At 43.9% G+C, this 17365-nt stretch overlaps 1 protein-coding gene across 5 annotated transcripts in view; it reads right to left on the bottom strand.

Moving 5' to 3' along the window:
- Positions 1–12365: 12365 nt before the first annotated feature.
- ECT2 (epithelial cell transforming 2) overlaps positions 12366–17365 on the bottom strand; it is a 42096-nt gene continuing 37096 nt past the window's right edge. For 4 of the 5 annotated variants that reach the window (XM_083441991.1, XM_083441990.1, XM_083441993.1 and 1 more), the window contains one exon: positions 12366–13631. In XM_083441991.1, coding sequence (XP_083298117.1) covers positions 13542–13631 — 90 coding nt within the window. In that variant the 3' untranslated portion in view covers positions 12366–13541. Of the gene's footprint in view, positions 13632–14624; positions 14875–17365 lie in introns of all 5 variants that reach the window. The other variant, XM_083441994.1, reaches the window with a different exon arrangement.

Raw genomic sequence — 17365 nt, forward strand, 5'->3', positions numbered from 1 at the left:
GCCAAAGATGAGAGATTGAGAAAAATAAAAAATAAGAAGAGCAGGTGACTATTTCCATTCTAAAAGGTGAACGTTTCTCCCCAAGTCGTGGAGGGGCATGAGAAAGAAAAACGAGGGTCCCTGGATAAATAGTCTTTGATTCCTGGTGACTAAGTGAAGTGTCTCACAGTTATGACCTACCTGGGCCTGAAATTAGATGTTTCGCATGTGGGAGGAAAAGATGAAAGGAAAAAAACTGTCTGGCACCCAAAGCTACAAAAGGCTTGTCCTGCTTACGCCTCATTAAAATGAACAGGATCCAAGTTGGTCGTGACTCACATTCAATGGGACAAGAAATGCAACTGGCTTTCTGAGTTTGGGGCATAATTCGTGAGTCATAGAATCATAGAATCATAGAGTTGGAAGAGACCACAAGGGCCATCGAGTCCAACCCCCTGCCAAGCAGGAACCACCATCAGAGCACTCCTGACATATGGTTGTCAAGCCTCTGCTTAAAGACCTCCAAAGAAGGAGACTCCACCACACTCCTTGGCAGCAAATTCCACTGTCAAACAGCTCTTACTGTCAGGAAGTTCTTCCTAATGTTTAGGTGGAATCTTCTTTCTTGTAGTTTGGATCCATTGCTCCGTGTCCGCTTCTCTGGAGCAGCAGAAAACAACCTTTCTCCCTCCTCTATGTGACATCCTTTTATATATTTGAACATGGCTATCATATCACCCCTTAACCTCCTCTTCTCCAGGCTAAACATGCCCAGCTCCCTTAGCCGTTCCTCATAAGGCATCGTTTCCAGGCCTTTGACCATTTTGGTTGCCCTCCTCTGGACACGTTCCAGTTTGTCAGTGTCCTTCTTGAACTGTGGTGCCCAGAACTGGACACAGTACTCCAGGTGAGGTCTGACCAGAGCAGAATACAGTGGCACTATAACTTCCCTTGATCTAGATGCTATACTCCTATTGATGCAGCCCAGAATTGCATTGGCTTTTTTAGCTGCCATGTCACACTGTTGGCTCATGTCAAGTTTGTGGTCAACCAAGACTCCTAGATCCTTTTCACATGTACTGCTCTCAAGCCAGGTGTCACCCATCTTGTATTTGTGCCTCTCATTTTTTTTGCCCAAGTGCAATACTTTACATTTCTCCCTGTTAAAATTCATCTTGTTTGTTTTTGCCCAGTTCTCTTGAGATGGTCAACAGAGAAGGAGGGGAGGGTTTTCCCATGGCCCTCCAGATGTTGTTGGACTCCAACTCCCATCAGCCCATCGGCATGGCCAATGGTTAGAGACGATGGGATCCGTAGTCCTTTCCCCTCCAACTCCTCAATTATAAGACCTGGAACTTGTTGAAACGCCCAGGCCCGTCCCTCCCATGCCTCCTCTGCTGACGTTGCAATATTGGTTCTCTCTTTTATTCATCACTGTGATACCAGCTCTCATTGATCTATTTACTGGCACATTCCCTGCATTAGTCTCGACACCTGCAGTTCTGGACGCTCACTTGTTCGGTTTGGCCAATCTCAGCGGCAGGCCGAGAGCATGCGGTGACTGGAAATCATTACAAACCTGATGCGGATTCAATCTCTTGACCTAGAAGTCAAGTTCTGAATTTCATTACCCAGTTAATTCTCTCGAGATCCATTTCCTAATTCAATTAGCCATCTCAACAGCACTCCTCCTCCTCCTCCCCCTGTTATCCCTACTGGCCACCCGCGTCTAGTACATGGCAAAACTCATGGACCTAGAACAAGGTTGGAAAGTGCCTGAATGGCTGGCTAATGTGTTAGACTTAAGTTGGAAGTCATTATTATTTTATTTATATACTCCAGTGGCTCCCTGCTTGTGGAATGCTCTCCCCAGGGAAGTTTGCCTGGTGCCTTCATTGTACACCTTTACATGTTCCTCTTTAACCAGGCCTTTGGCTGATTGACAACCAATGCCCTTTTAAAGTGTCTTGTGGAGGGAGGGATCATTGGGTTGTCTTTGTCTTTATTATGTATTTCGTGTTTTTTTAATATATTGTGATTTTATTATGTGAACCACCCTGAGATCTACAGGTATAGGGCAATATACTACTACTACTATTAGGGATGTGGGTGGCACTGTGGTCTAAACCACTGAGCCTAGGGCTTTCCGATCTGAAGGTCGATGGTTCGAATCCCCGCAATGGGGTGAGCTCCCGTTGCTCTGTTCCAGCTCCTGCCAACCTAGCAGTTCAAAAGCACATCAAAGTGCAAGTAGATAAATAGGTACCACTCCGGCAGGAAGGTAAATGGCGTTTCCGTGCGCTGCTCTGGTTTTTCCAGAAGCGGCTTAGTCATGCTGGCCACATGACCTGGAAAAACTGTCTGTGGACAGACATCAGCTCCCTCGGCTAGTAAAGCGAGATGAGTGCTGCAACGCCAGAGTTGTTCGCAACTGGACTTAACTGTCAGGGGTCCTTTACCTTTCCTTTTTTATTATTATTACAAATGCCAAAACAGCTTCTAAGAGATCTATAAAAACAATTCACCATTTAATGCCACACACAGTGGCATTAAAACATCCCTAATTAAGGCAATGAAACAAAGAATCAAAAAGCATAACAATTAAAACCGCTTTCAAAGGTTAAAAGAACAAAACCAAAAGTCCAGTTTAGGGGGATGGTTGCCTAAACAGGTGTGTCTTCAGGAGCCGGCAGCATGCCAATACTGATGGGGCTTCTCATATTTTGGCAGGGAGAGCCTTTCACAACACTGGGCCACAGTGAGAATGCCTGCCCCTGAGTTACCATAAGCCGATAATCATCAGTCTGACATTCATACTGCCCTTAGTGACCAGTGAAATTGGTTGAATATGGGGCTTATCTGCACTTACCTTCCATCCGCTCTTTCTAGGCATGGTCCACACTTTAAATCTCCTATTTTTGCTCCAGAGCTTTCTTCAAGAAAACCCACTCTTTTGAGCTCCTTCAGAGCAAACAGCAATCCATGGAGCCGACTGAGCACTAAAGTGCAGGTTTTTATGAGGAAATCTCTAAGCCAAGGTGGGGGTCGGGATGCTCCTACATTGAGCTTTTTTCCTTTTTTACTATTTTTACCATCACAGGGTATAAGATGAAATATACAATAGATTTCCAGGCCTTGGCAACTGCTTACAGGCTTCATCAATGCTTCCACAGGCACTCAGGAGGGGAAGCATTATGAAGACCATCTGACGTCTCAGTTTTTCCTCCTAACCACTCACGTATCTGGATCCATCTTGTAGACACTATGCCTTCTGGACATTCCCAAAGACGATTCGTGTCCTGTTCTCCAGGCGTTCCCGATTAAATTTCCACAGATCAGGCTGGCCCCATATTCTTTTGGAAAATTAAGAGATTTCACTTATATCAGAGCTGCCTTGGGCTTGCCTCCCAAGCATAATGCCCCCTTTTTAATGAGCTCTGGATTTCGTCTGAGCAATGTTTTGAATATCATCACCAGCCATTTCTGTGAAGCGTTCTATCAAACATGGCTTCCCAACTCCTCGCAGGTTCCTGCTCAGAGGGTGGCTGCTGACCGCCTCATAAAGAACTCCTACGCTTTCCTTAACAATGGAAAGCTGGAAAAAGTTAAAGTTAAAATATGCCGTTCTTGTTAAGGACCATTCTAGCGCTGGGAATGAATTAAATTGCGGAAACGGCCTCAAATCCTGGCGGGTGAACTGTCCCATTCTGTAGATGAAAGTTCAAGGCTTCATTGTCCTTCATGGGGATGCGGCAGAGACCCATGAGGGGAAATGGCACATGAGGGAACATGCCGAGCCATTGAGGCACCATTAGATACCTTTCTCTATTCTCGCCCACAGCGCTATCATTTCGCTTTAAAAAAAAAGTATGAAAAACCCCAATGCAGAATTTCATATTAGCCACCTAAGCTAAAATGGCCTACAGACATTTTACTTCATGGAGGGATCAGAACATTAGCTTTTCCATCATCAAAGAGAAGGGACACATTTTCAATTATACTAAAACATACAAAGTGATATTTCAAGGAAGGATGAGGAAAACAGGGCTCGATGTCATCCTCACCCAAAGCAAAGACATGGTGACAAGCCTGCTTGCTGTTTTCTTATGCTTTTCATACTTTTCGTTTCTAAAGTTGTAAACTTCCTCGGACACCTTCAAACAGGCTTCTCCAACAGAGTGCCCTCTGCCCCAGCCAGCATGGCCCAAGGGTCAGGGATGGCTAGAGACATGGTTCAGAATACGAAGAGCACCATATTAGCGAAGGTAGCTTTAACAGGGGGCATAGGTAAAGGCAAAGGGACCCCTGACCGTTAGGTCCAGTCACAGACGACTCTGGGGTTGTGGCACACATCTGGTTTTATGGGCCGAGGGAGCTGGCGTACAGCTTCCGGGTCATGTGGCCAACATGACTAAGCCGCTTCTAGCGAACCAGAGCAGCGCACGGAAACGCCGTTTACCTTCCCGCCGGAGCGATACCTATTTATCTACTTGCACTTCAACGTGATTTCAAACTGCTAGGTTGGCAGGAGCAGGGATCGAGCAACAGGAGCTTAATCCGTAGCGGGGATTCGAACCGCTGACCTTCTGATCGGCAAGCCCTAGGCTCAGTGGTTTAACCCACAGCGCCATAGAAATGCAATAAACAGAATGTGCCATGGGTTGATTAATTCTCAAAAAAAAAAACACCAGTTAAAATATTAACGATTAAGCTTCTCATCAGTTTGATGGGCAGGATGAGAACAAGATATTTGTTCCCCAAACCCTCGAACCCTGTCTATCCTCTGCATTTTCAGCAAACCTGACACCAGATGCAAGGACAGAGCTCCAGCCGGAACGTTTGGAACAAAGATGCTCCCTGTCCCCTTATTATCTCTAAGCAACCAGCTTAGATGGCTTTAAAAGGGGGATTAGGACAAATCCATCACTCGTCAGGATGCCTATATGCAACCTCCAGGTGCAGTCAGCAGCATCCTGGGTACCAGTTTCTTGGGAACAGCAGCAGGATAGGACTATTGCCTTTATGTCCTGCTTGGGGGCTTCCTAGAAACATCCAATTGGCCACCCAACAGGATCCCAGACTAGATCAGCTTTTGGTCTGGCTGGGCTCGTCTTATGTCCTTAATAGGCTACCAGCCATTGCTCCCATAGCTGTGAACTGTTTCAAGTCCACAGCAGCACCAACAAAAAAATCAAATAATTAGACTGTTACCCATAGAGCTTTGCTAGTGTTCACAGCCTAGCAGAAAGTTCTGATCTGAGAAGGTGTGAGCCTCCACTACTTTTTTAATTGGGAGCCTGATTCGTTCGCCGTTCCACTTGTAACACAGTGCAGTGCAGAGGAGAGAGAAAAGTGGGGGACCCAGGACTCTTTTGGAAATCAATTGTGCTCATGTTTACTTTCACCCCAGGCTGAGACGCTGCAGAAGTAACCGAAATATTATCTTTGCCATCGCAGAGCAGCAGAAAGCAATGGAGGCACTTCCCATCCAATATAGTCAATAAATCACTTCCTCTTTAGGCAAAGAAAGGGAGAGTTTGCATATTTATAAGGACACTGATGCTGAGAGGTAGTTAGTATCTTCTCTTTCCCTCCCCCCTCCCCGCCACTCTGAACGGCAACAAGCAGCAAGCAGGCTCCGTCATTTTGAAAAGGTGCACGAAACAAAACTCCCGAGCCGTATGATTTATATTCCACTCCACTCCAGTCTAGAAGACTCTATAACTAGGTTAATGCTGAGCATGCTATGCTTTCCGGATGAGGAAAAGGACAAGACAAGTGCACACAGCAGCTCGCCAGGACTTATAAGAGAACAAAAAAAACCACCCCACAATATTCTGAAAAAGTAAGCTTTCCTTGGTTCTTCCGACTCAGCTCTGTACTAAGCAGAACAGGGCAATGATGGAGGGGCCTTTGAGCCTTCAGTTCCTCAGGTTACGCAGGGAGAGAAATAGGGGCAAAGAGGACTGGATTATATTATGGAATTTAGAGTCTTATCTACACCACAAAATTAAAACTTGAACAGGAAGGGAAATAAATTAGTAAAACACCTATACACATCTGTAGCATAGTGTATGCCCTGTTTGGATCAAGTATAGCTCAGGTGATTTAAATGAAGCTGCTTGGCTTTGTGTAGCTGGAGTAGCATTTACAATATTTCATACTTGCAGCTCCATTTTTCCCTTGGCCTGTTCTCAAGGACAAACATCCTTTAGCTAAAGGGATCTAAGTGAAAGCCACTTCATGTATGATTGGAAGGCGTCAGCGAGGAATATGCAAACAGCTCTGGCACTTTCTTTTCATGCTTGTGGAGTCTTGGGGAAATTTCGTTCTACAACCAAAATAAATTATGGGTGATATCCAATGTTTGTCATTCTCAACGTACAGCCACTGAAGTAAACAACCTTCTTTTGTCCACTTACTTAAGTGGGTCCATACTGAGTAAGACTTAGTTGGGTACCACTGTGTGTTGATTGTGCAAAATGAAGGATTATGCAGGCTGCCCAACCTAAACAAATACTTGATTGGCATCCTTTAGTTTTGCTAGTTAGGAGTGGGAGGAGGACAATGAAATCTTAAGTGAGTCATCTTGCTGGCTTCCACGATTCCACTAGGTATCGCCCATACCCTTTCAACCACACAAGGTAGAAACTTGCCTTTTTAAAACATTGAAGTCAAGATTCTCAGAAAGCTGGATTCTGTACCAAATGCTGCTTTTAGTGCTTTCCCCATGCATGTGATCCTGACCACCAGATTGGTGCCACATGCTTTGTACACTGGGAGGCTTAAGCAGGAGTGAACAGATGAGCAAACTCTGACATTGATGGGAGACCAAAGCACAACAGTTCATGCTTTTAGCCATTTTCCATTTCTGCTGGAATAGCGTTTCTAACTCAAGAGCGTCTCTTCCATCACAAGAGGACTCTCATTCATCAGCTTGTCATCGAGGTTCATATACCACCAAGTGTGCCATGTCACAAGAGCACACATCCATTGCTTAGCACTTACCCCTTTAAAGCACCATGGAAGCAAACAAATATTCAATTTCCATATATTTGTTCAGCATAAACGGCCCTTGCAATGTGTGTTGTGCATGCTAAATTTAAATGAAGTGTTATTAAAGAAGCACATTTTGTTTATAACCACTGATCTCACATTCTCAACAGAGTAGATCAAGCTTGGAGGTCTGCCACCTCCTGTTTTGCAAATTAAGCTTCACCAACTCTGGAAGATTCCTAATACCAGGATGGATCTACAGGCCTCTCTCACACATACACACAACACAGAGAGCAGAATATCGAGAGCTGGGTTTTTTTCTGCATGCAGCACTCTCCAGAGGGGAAATCATGTGATAATTTGGAACAAATAATCTTTGGGCAAAAAAATAATAAAAATAGGTTGCCCCAGATCACATGCACGTAATAGTCATGCTCAAACACAGTAGTGCAGTTCTCTTTGAAATACAGTGGTGCCCCACAAGACGAATGCCTCGCAAGACGCAAAACCCACTAGACGAAAGGGTTTTCCATTTTGGAGGTGCTTCACAGGACGAATTTGCTATGGGCTTGCTTCGCAAGACGAAAATGCCTTGCGATTCCTGGGGGGTTTTTTTCCCTCCCAGCCTTTTTCCCAAGCCTCTAAGCCGCTTAACAGCTGTTCGCTAAGCCGCTTATCATCTGATCTAAGACGCTAATAGCCTTTTAGCAGCTAACCCACTAATCCCTTAAGCCTTTAATAGCCGCTAATAGCTGCTAAACCGCTAATAGCGCTAATAGCGCTAATCCGCTAATGGGCTTGCTTCGCAAGACGAAAAAAAACGCAAGACGAAGAGACTCGCGGAACGGATTCTTTTCGTCTTGCGAGGCACCACTGTACTACCTAAACCAGGGGTCTGCAACCTTTAAGACAAAAAGAGCCACCTGGACCCGTTTCGGAAGGAAAAAAAACTGGGAGCCGCAAAACTTGTCATTATAAAAATAACTTTTTTTGTCACTTTTTTATTATTTCTTTGTTTGACCCCTCAGAATTACTCCTCCTCATAGAAATAAACGTTAAATTAACAAGTTACCTTTTTGTGTGTGTGTGTGTGTGTGTGTGTGTTTTTCACTCCCCTTCAAAACAGTGACCAGCGTACATGTCCCCTTTCAATGCAGTGACCAGCGTACATGCCCCTTACAATGTAGCGGGCGGGCGGGAAGGTGACGTCAGGACGGTGCGTGACTAATGCACGCATCACCCCCATGCGACGTCACAGCCAGTACAGCGCCCGCCACAGTAGGGAGTGTCGGGGCGCACAATGCGCCTCCTCCCCTCGCTAGTATCCGCCCCGGAGCCGCGGCAAAGGTGTAAAAGAGCCACATGCAGCTCCGGAGCCGCGGGTTGCTGACCCCTGACCTAAACCTTCACATAAGGAAATTCCTTCAATGAGAACCTAATGTTGTATCAGAACTATCTTTCATCGATCAAATGCATCCCTATTGGAATTGACTACCCAGCCAAGAGAAGGCTAACAACCCCCTGCCCAGAAGGAAGTTTTTATAGGGGGAAGAGTTAAGAACAAGTAGTTTTAATTTGTTTTAGTCTGTTCTACTGTGGTTGCCATTTTCTGTACGTTTTAAATTATGGCTGTAAAATTATTTTAGTGATAATTCTATGGTGTTATTTTTTTATTTTATTTTTTGCAAGCCGCTTTGTTTTCCCTACAATCAAGCGGAATATACATTTTATGAAACAAACAATCCCAGCCTTTTCCTCGTGAGACCAGAGTGCTCCATATAAGCGCTGCACTTCTCAGTCGCAAGAGATTGTTGATTTTGGATTGAAGGAATGAGACCAAAGGTTCTTCCAGTCTTATATTTTGTAAACACTCTGTTTTGAGAGCCAGTGTAGAATAAATGTCTGCGATTCCCAGTTACATTTGTGCCTTTGAGAGAGGGAGGGGTAAGGAAAGGAAAGCCAGCTAGCCAAGTAGGGCCAAACTGAATCATTTCGAGCTTTGGAGAGGTTGTTGGTTATAATTATTATAATTATTATTATTCTTTATACCCCACTCATCTGACTGGGTTTTCCCATCCACTCTGGGTGGCTCCCAACTGAATAATAATAATAATATAATGCGATAAAACATCAAACATTAAAAACTTCCCTAAACAGGGCTGCCTTCAGATGTCTTCTAAAAGTCAGATAGTTTATTTCCTTGACATCTGGTGAAATGGCATTCCACAGGGAGGGTGCCACTACCAAGGAGGCCCTCTGCATAAGGGGTGTGCAAGCCAGTCGTTTCCAGCTAGTTCAGTTTTCTGCTTCTGTCTTTAGATGTTGAAATGCTTAATAAACAAGGAAAAGGAAAAAGAAATTGCAGTGTAAGAGCCCTTTTAACGCATAGCAAAGGGCAGCTCTCTTAACTCCTGGGGATAACTTATAAGCAACAGGTACTCACACAACTGTTCCACCACCTCTGTTCAGAAAAGAACACAGATTAATCATCATAGTCCATAAATGCTTTAATAGCTTGCAGTGAGAATATATGCCTCTTCAAACAGCACTAGGAACTTTAAATAGAACCGAGTGACTGGAACAGTAGAGTACAGTGCTGACATAGGGAGAAAGATGTTTGCCTTTAAGGTCGTAACTAATTCCACCCTTCAACAAATCTCACCCATTTCATCAGGAGGGTTCCTAACCCTAAAAAGGTGACAATTTCAATAGCAGAATTTGTTACACTGCCAGACTGTGGGTGGGCAAACTATTTCAGCATTAAGAAGACTGCTCATCGTGGGACAAGCCACAGTTTGCACATCATTAGCAGGTTTCTTTTTAAAAAAAAAAAACCCACAAAAAACTACTGCTATATAAGTCTTCATTTCTTGTCTCCCAGCACCGCACAACCTATTGTTAGAATGTAAAGCTTGAAGTTAAAACTTTTGTGCCACTTTGTGGAGCCAAGAAACAAATAGTCCTCTTCTTTTTGGTGGCTCCTGCCTTTAGAAAGCTGCCTGTCTATCCAACCTATCGTTGCCTTGCGTACTATTCTTTCACCGGAGCCATGCTGTTTTTAAATAGGTTATTTTAGAATTGCACAAGAACCGCAAACCAAGTCCATGGGAGCTGAAAAGAAGATAAGAAGTAGTTGGTGCAAAGTACAATACATTGCAACAACAGTACCTAATAATATTACTATGCAGGCTTATTTCACGTGTTTTAATGCACATTTTTTGCAATAGCTTTTATTTTTGTTAGCATTAATTATTTTTAATATTAGCTTTCGGGTTGTGAAAGACTTGGACTCCATTTTCCTGGTCTACTTGTTTGGACTGTTGCTTATTATATGTGGATGTGCTTGCTTTTCCTGTTTGTTGCAGATCTTGCTGGTTTGTCCATTGGAGATTACGAGGCTAATTAGCTTTGGACCAGCTCAAAAATTACAGCAGTGAAACTCTGTAGTGGATATAAGAAATGGAACATCTCTTGTCTGAGAGTGGGAAAATTAAAAGCTCCATACTTGAGAACTCCATACCTAAAGGGGCTGCATGTGATTGACAAAGGGAGACTTTAACAAGTAGCCATACTATATTTTTTCTTTTTAGATCAAGGAGGATCTTTGTGATGGGGCTGTTACTTAACAGCAAGAATCCTCCGAGAATCTGGTAAGATGAGGGTCTGTTTAAAACACCACCTACTTTCCCTGGATTTAACCTATTTTATCTTGCTCAAAATGGATGTACTTGTTTTCTGTAATTTTTGCATCTCTTTCTCTTAGCTCCATTTCTTCCTTTCATAAAATCAGATTCCACAAGGGTCTTCTAGCTCAACCCCCTGCAATGCAGGGATCTCAACTAAAGAATCCATGACAGATGGCCACCCAATCTCTGCTTAAAAACCTACAAGGAGAGTCCACCACCTTTTGAGTTTGCTTCACTGTTGAACAGCTCTTAGTCTTTCTGATGTTTAGTCAGAATATCCTTTCTTATAACTTGGGTTTGGGCTTATGCATTTCACATCTTCTCCATCATGGTAAGCTCTTCCCAAGTTTCATCATCTTGGTGTGCCCTCTTATTTTAACACCCTGGAAGCCGCCGAGACCACATAAGACCAGTTCTGCAAGACCTACATTGGCTCCCAGTACATTTCCGAGCACAGTTCAAAGTGTTGGTGCTGACCTTTAAAGCCCTAACCTAGTATAGCCCAGGGTCTTCACCCCCATTGTTAAGCCCAGAAACTGAGGTTCAACTCCAAGGGCCTTCTGGCGGTTCCCTCTCTGCGATAAGCCAAGTTACAGGGAACCAGGCAGAAGGCCTTCTCCATAGTGGCGCCTGCCCTGTGGAATGCCCTCCCATCAGATGTCAAGGAAATAAACAACTATCTGACTTTTAGAAGACACCAGAAGGCAGCCCTGTTTTTAATGACTGATGTCTTAATGTATTTTTAATCTTTTGTTAGAAGCCGCCAAGAGTGGCTGGGGAAACCCAGCCAGATGGGTGCTACATTATGAGTGTCCTATGCTACATTATGGGACTTCAGAGAGACCCCGGGGAAATTGGGAGGCTGACTGATAATGGGAAATAATTAACCTTGTCTGGTGGTAAGTAAAGGGACCCCTGACCATTAGGTCCAGTCGCAGACGACTTGGGGGTTGCAACGTTCATCTCACTTTACTGGCCAAGGGAACAGGGGTACAGCTTCCGGGTCATGTGGCCAGCATGACTAGGCCGCTTCTGGCGAACCAGAGCAGCGCACGGAAACACCATTTACCTTCCCGCTGGAGCGGTACCTATTTATCTACTTGCACTTTGACGTGCTTTCAAACTGCTAGGTTGGCAGGATGTCTGGTGGTAGCAAGTACTTAAAGGATAGAATGGTCGGCTGAACAGAGGGGTACACTCTACTAACCAGGAACTGCCGTTCCTCAAACAGCACACGGACCAAGTGGGCTGGGTGACGGCAATCCCATGGTCTCATGGACTTTGCTTGTTTCTGTGCACTTTGAAGGCCCCACCCCTTCACATTTGGGCATTTTAGAATTGTGACATAGAAAAGCTTTGGCAATCACAATTACTGGTCAAACACCCATAATGCCACAAAAGCTTTTCCATTCCCACCCAGTAGATTCTGCGTATTGTCATCTCTGCCGCACTGTTGTCTCCAGACCCTCATTCTTCTCTCTCTTTGAAGAAGGAATGAAGTTTAAGGAGCAATTCAACAGGGAGAGGATTTCATTGTTCAAAGTAAGTAGTAATAGACATGTCCTTGGTGAATTTTCCACTCTAAGAAATGCTCAAAAGCAGATGAATAGGATGCACGTTGTTTGCGTTGCTAGGATATTGCAAAAATTATTCAATGAACTTGGGAGGGTATGATCTGCAGGGGTAAACATGAAAAATTAAAGATAAGCGACACAAACCACTCTATTTATTTACACAAGTTTCTGCCAGTATAGAATTTTAAAAGATACAAGTAGTAAAAAAAAAGTGGCACAGGTTACACTTATTAGTAGCAGTCAGTGGTTAAGAGAAAATGGGAAATTAGAAATCCCACCCACTCCAACCCCCATAAATGGACAACAACAAACCAAGTTTATTGTATGCAGAAACTTAATTGTCAGAGGGAGTTTAGAAGTATAGTCTGAAAACTTGATATTTAAAAAGTTTAAGATGTGAGAAAATACTGTATTAAAAACCCCTAAAGAAAACAAGGTGAACATTTTTATATGAAAGCCTTTGAATAATAAAAAATAGCAGCTGTAGATATTGAAATCAGATCTACATTTTCATCTCCATATGAAATCTGTGCACAAAAACTAAGTATATTAAGAAATTGAAGTGTTACACTTAAGTTTTAGATATAGCTTTTTTTATATTAAAAAAATGGTCCCCATTCAAAAATTATAAATAGAATTTAGTACAGTGATTTTTCTAGGGGCTTCCACTTCAGGTGATTTTGCATTTTGTTGGGCAACAGTAAAACCTAGCAGCTAAAGAGCCTCAGACCATCAGACATGTGGGTCAACCATTTGCATATTTCCACTAAACCACCGCCACCGATGCACTTTCATCATGCTTGAAGTATAACTTAGGCTTTAAAAAAACAGATTTATACTTTAAACAGTAAGCAAGTGTTTCACTTTGGATATTGGTCTATGCAATGGTTAATTCGAACCGTCAGCCTCTAAATGTACAAACACTATTTTAAAAGCAAAGTCCGCCATCCTCAGCCAGTGCGGGCATCAGTGAGCAACGTCTAAATATCCGCAGGCAGGTCCAACACTGGTTTATTCATAAAGTCACTGCGCAATGTTTACACTAAGCAGAATATTTCCATTATGCCAATAGGATGATTTGTGCAAAGGAATATGTTCTCTCCAAGCCAAGGTTGAGTTCTTCAGTTGTTTAGTAGGCACATCAGACAACTCTTGGTGATTAATTTAGTGTTATCTAAAACGCTTACTAATTCCCACTAAGTGCTAACTAAGTACCGCCGTTCATGTCAGTAAATGGTCACTTCAAAAAGCGAGACCACTTTCCGTCAGTCAAAATTGTAAGTTGCAACTCCATTTCCTGTCTGTGTCATATTAAGTGAGTAGTTGACCGACTTAAAGTATGACTCCTCTTTTCAAACACGGATGGCAGGTTGATCAAGGACGGAGAGTGGATGCCCTGTTCAAAGAAAAGAAGAAATATTAAGTGTATACATCTCCCGTGGAAGAAATACTTCTAATGTGTGCCTGGGAAAGGAGGGGGGATTCAAGGGGATCACAAGGAAGCAGAGATCTTCCCCGCTTTAAAATCCAGGTTTTCAAAGTGTCAGCAAGTTAGGCGGACATACGTCTTCAGAAACACTATTGAGAGGTTGTGTGTGTGTTGCATTTCTATTAAGCAGCAGCTTCTCCAACTCAGCCTTTCGACATGTAAGGTTTTCTAATGTAGCCAAGCCTCAAGAGAAATAAAGATGAGGCATTGCTTTCTACTTAAACGTATGCAAGAGCAGTTCTGCCCTCGCTGCATTTTCGTGCCTTCAAAGTGGTGTCTAAAAGAAGGGCAAGAAAGATAGAAAAACCCTCTCGGACTATTATAAGATTGTTATACATTTTACAATTAACCACAATCGCTATACAACTCAAAGGTTTTGTTTTTGTACAGGGCAAGCTTCAAGGTCATTTAAAAATATTGACAGCTTGCAGCAGGCAAAGGGTATTGTAATTGGTGCAAGAATATATTTTATAGGAGCTCCTAACCCCCCAAAAATAGTGCCCTGCAGGTCACTTTAGCCAAATGACTTCTTTTAGGATGTCCGGTTATCTTAGTAATTCTGCTACATACCTACTGCAAGAGATTGAAGGAATGGACAGAACTTCCAAATGTCAAAGCTGCCTTTTTCTCAAGTAAACAGCCACATAGTTTTGTTTTATAAAAAAGCATATGTACCTTAAAATGCCAGAAAACATGGAAAGAAACCCAGAGCAAGATCAGTATCAGTGGTGACCATGCAAACACCATTAATTTGAATGGAGGAATTCAAGCATTTTGGGACAGAAGTGAAAGAGTGCTTAAGAGAGGCCCAGCACCTGGAAAATATTAGACTGTAGGCCTTATTTAAGGCCAGTCTCTTTGCCTCCGAGAAGTGCCCAACAAGGAGGTGGCAGAGCTCACTTTAGGCGGCCCTCTGGTCATCAGTCGCTTCCTCTCTGGTGGTGCTGATGACTGGGCAAGGACTGGGCAGGGAACAGGTGTTTAGGCTGTCAGAGCTGGAAGCAACTCTCCCTTCTACACCATGGGAAGCAGCTATCAGAGGCCGAGGCCTAGAGCTCGGGGAGTTCCCATCAACGGAGTTGGAACGCTGCACACTAACAATGTGCTTAACTGGTTCACATAAACTGTACGTAGAAGCGCAGCGAGTAATCTAAAAACATTGTGGGAAGAGGGGAACGGAGAGTTAATCCACACATCGCATTCAGTCCAGATCTATCACGATCTCCCATTGTGCTTCTCCCCGTACCATTTTATTTTAGATTAAGGAAGAGCCTGGCTAGGCTGACAAGCCAAGGACAACGTACTAACTGCTTCCTTTGAGCCCTTCAGTCCAAGATGTGCTTGTACTAGATTTACCTTTCAGAGATTACGATGCTCCACCTGTATGACTAATCCCTCTGTTCTGTATTTCAGTAATTTATACCTTCCAAAACAAAAGTCTCTTTCAACCCAAGGACATTCTACTGCTGGGAAATGCCTGTTGTGTTGTAGAGTGGGAGAAGGGGGGGGGGCACTAAAGCAATTCTGGCTCTAAGAAGAGATCTGCGGGTGTATGACACCACCTAGTTTAAGCCTTCAGACCTAGTTTATATATCAAAGTACATCCAAATTATAAAGCGCTCACTGTGCTTAAATTGCAAGAGTAGATTTTTTAAAAAATGGCACGATATGGCCTAGATCTTCAGTGGCTATCTCCATGTTTGCTCATTCATCTTCCATGAAAATACTTAGCAGTACGTGGAATAAGTTGCATACTTCATTACAGTCATCATTGCAACAATAAATGCCAATATTACAAGTGAAGTGTCTATGAGTGGACCAAAAGCCAATAAAATTGACCAGTTTGGCAAAGGTCATTGGGTGAGCACATTGCAGGGACAAGGACTGAACTGGAGATTACTGGGCTTAAAGGTCAGTCTTAATCGGTCTCTATGCTACCCCTGCAATAAAGGTAAAAGTAAAGGTACCCCTGCCCGTACGGGCCAGTCGTGTCCGACTCTAGGGTTGTGCGCTCATCTCACTTAAGAGGCCGGGAGCCAGCGCTGTCCGAAGACACTTCCGGGTCACGTGGCCAGCGTGACAAAGCTGCTCTGGCGAGCCAGCACCAGCACAGCACAAGGAAACACCGTTATAAAGTGGTACCTATTTATCTACTTGCACTTAAGGGTGCTTTCGACTGCTAGGTGGGCAGGAGCTGGGACCGAAAGACGGGAGATCACCCCGCCGCGGGGATTCGAACCGCCAACCATGCGATCGGCAAGCCCTAGGCGCTGAGGTTTAACCCACAGCGCCACCCGCATCCCAACCCCTGCGATAGGAGCCATTAAATGATTTGGTCAACACTGCCATTTCAGGGATGACATAGGAACATGTTCAAAACCACCCAGCATATCCATCATGGCTGTATTGAGCCTTATCTCCCAGTTCAGAGACAGGTTCAGTCCAACAAATTGCCTGCACTTTTAGGAAAGAACTAGTTACTCATCTAACAATAGCCCCCTTTTCTTAACATCTACAAAGCTAACATCTGCACCCTTTCCTCCACTGAGAAAAAAAAATATTTTGGAGTAGAGTCTGCAAAAATTCTATTCAAAGGCTTGCAGCACTCTCTGCTCCAAGAGGCTCACCCAGAATACCAACATCATAATATCAGTAAAAGTGGGTTGGGATCAGGTAAACTAAGTAGAGAACTGTGACATTTTATGGGTTTTGATGCAATGGAGCAGAGAAAAGAAATTTCCCGCTCACAACAGCTGGAGAACTATGTATGTTCTGGGAATGAGGGCTATCTATCCAGTTTAGAATGGTAGACACTGCCTGGCAGGATGGCAGCACCAAATTGTGTTTTCAAGAGATATTGAGCATTCCCATTTCAAGTGCTGTTACGGTGCAAGGACACCCTCTTAAGGTTATTTCCCTTACGGCCTGATGTAGAAAAGGAAAACTTGGCCGTGCTTGTTGTGGTTAGCTGAACAGTTCATCAGAGGAGCAAGCAGCCCTGTTGTGGAGACAAGGCCAGCCACCCTTCATTGGCTTCATTCACCTAGCACTGCTAGGCGCCATCACAAAACATTGAACGCAACTCCTCCAAAGGGACTAACAGTACAAATGTACATTTATCTATATGATTCAAGAGTGTCATTCCATCCCATGCTTTTGATTAATCTTTATAGCTGTAATATTTTTAACTACCCCTTGTCACTTTTCTTTTTTTCTTTCTTTCTTCTTTTCTGGGAAGCCCTTTTTTGCCAGAACGCATAACCACAAGACATTTAAAGGTAAAGGGACCCCTGACCATTAGGTCCAGTCATGGCCGACTCTGGGGTTGCGGCGCTCATCTCGCTTTATTGGCCGAGGGAGCCGGCGTACAGCTTCCGGGTCATGTGGCCAGCATGACTAAGCCGCTTCTGGCGAACCAGAGCAGAGCACGGAAATGCCGTTTACCTTCCCGCCAGAGCGGTACCTATTTATCTACTTGCACTTTGACGTGCTTTCGAACTGCTAGGTTGGCAGGAGCAGGGACCAAGCAACGGGAGCTCACCCCATCGCAGGGATTCGAACCGCCAACCTTCTGATCGGCAAGTCCTAGACTCTGTGGTTTAACCCACAGCGCCACCCACATCCCTTACAAGACATTTAAT

Source organism: Podarcis tiliguerta (assembly GCF_965153285.1).
Source record: "Podarcis tiliguerta genome assembly, chromosome: 5".
Classification (NCBI taxonomy): Eukaryota; Metazoa; Chordata; class Lepidosauria; order Squamata; family Lacertidae; genus Podarcis; species Podarcis tiliguerta.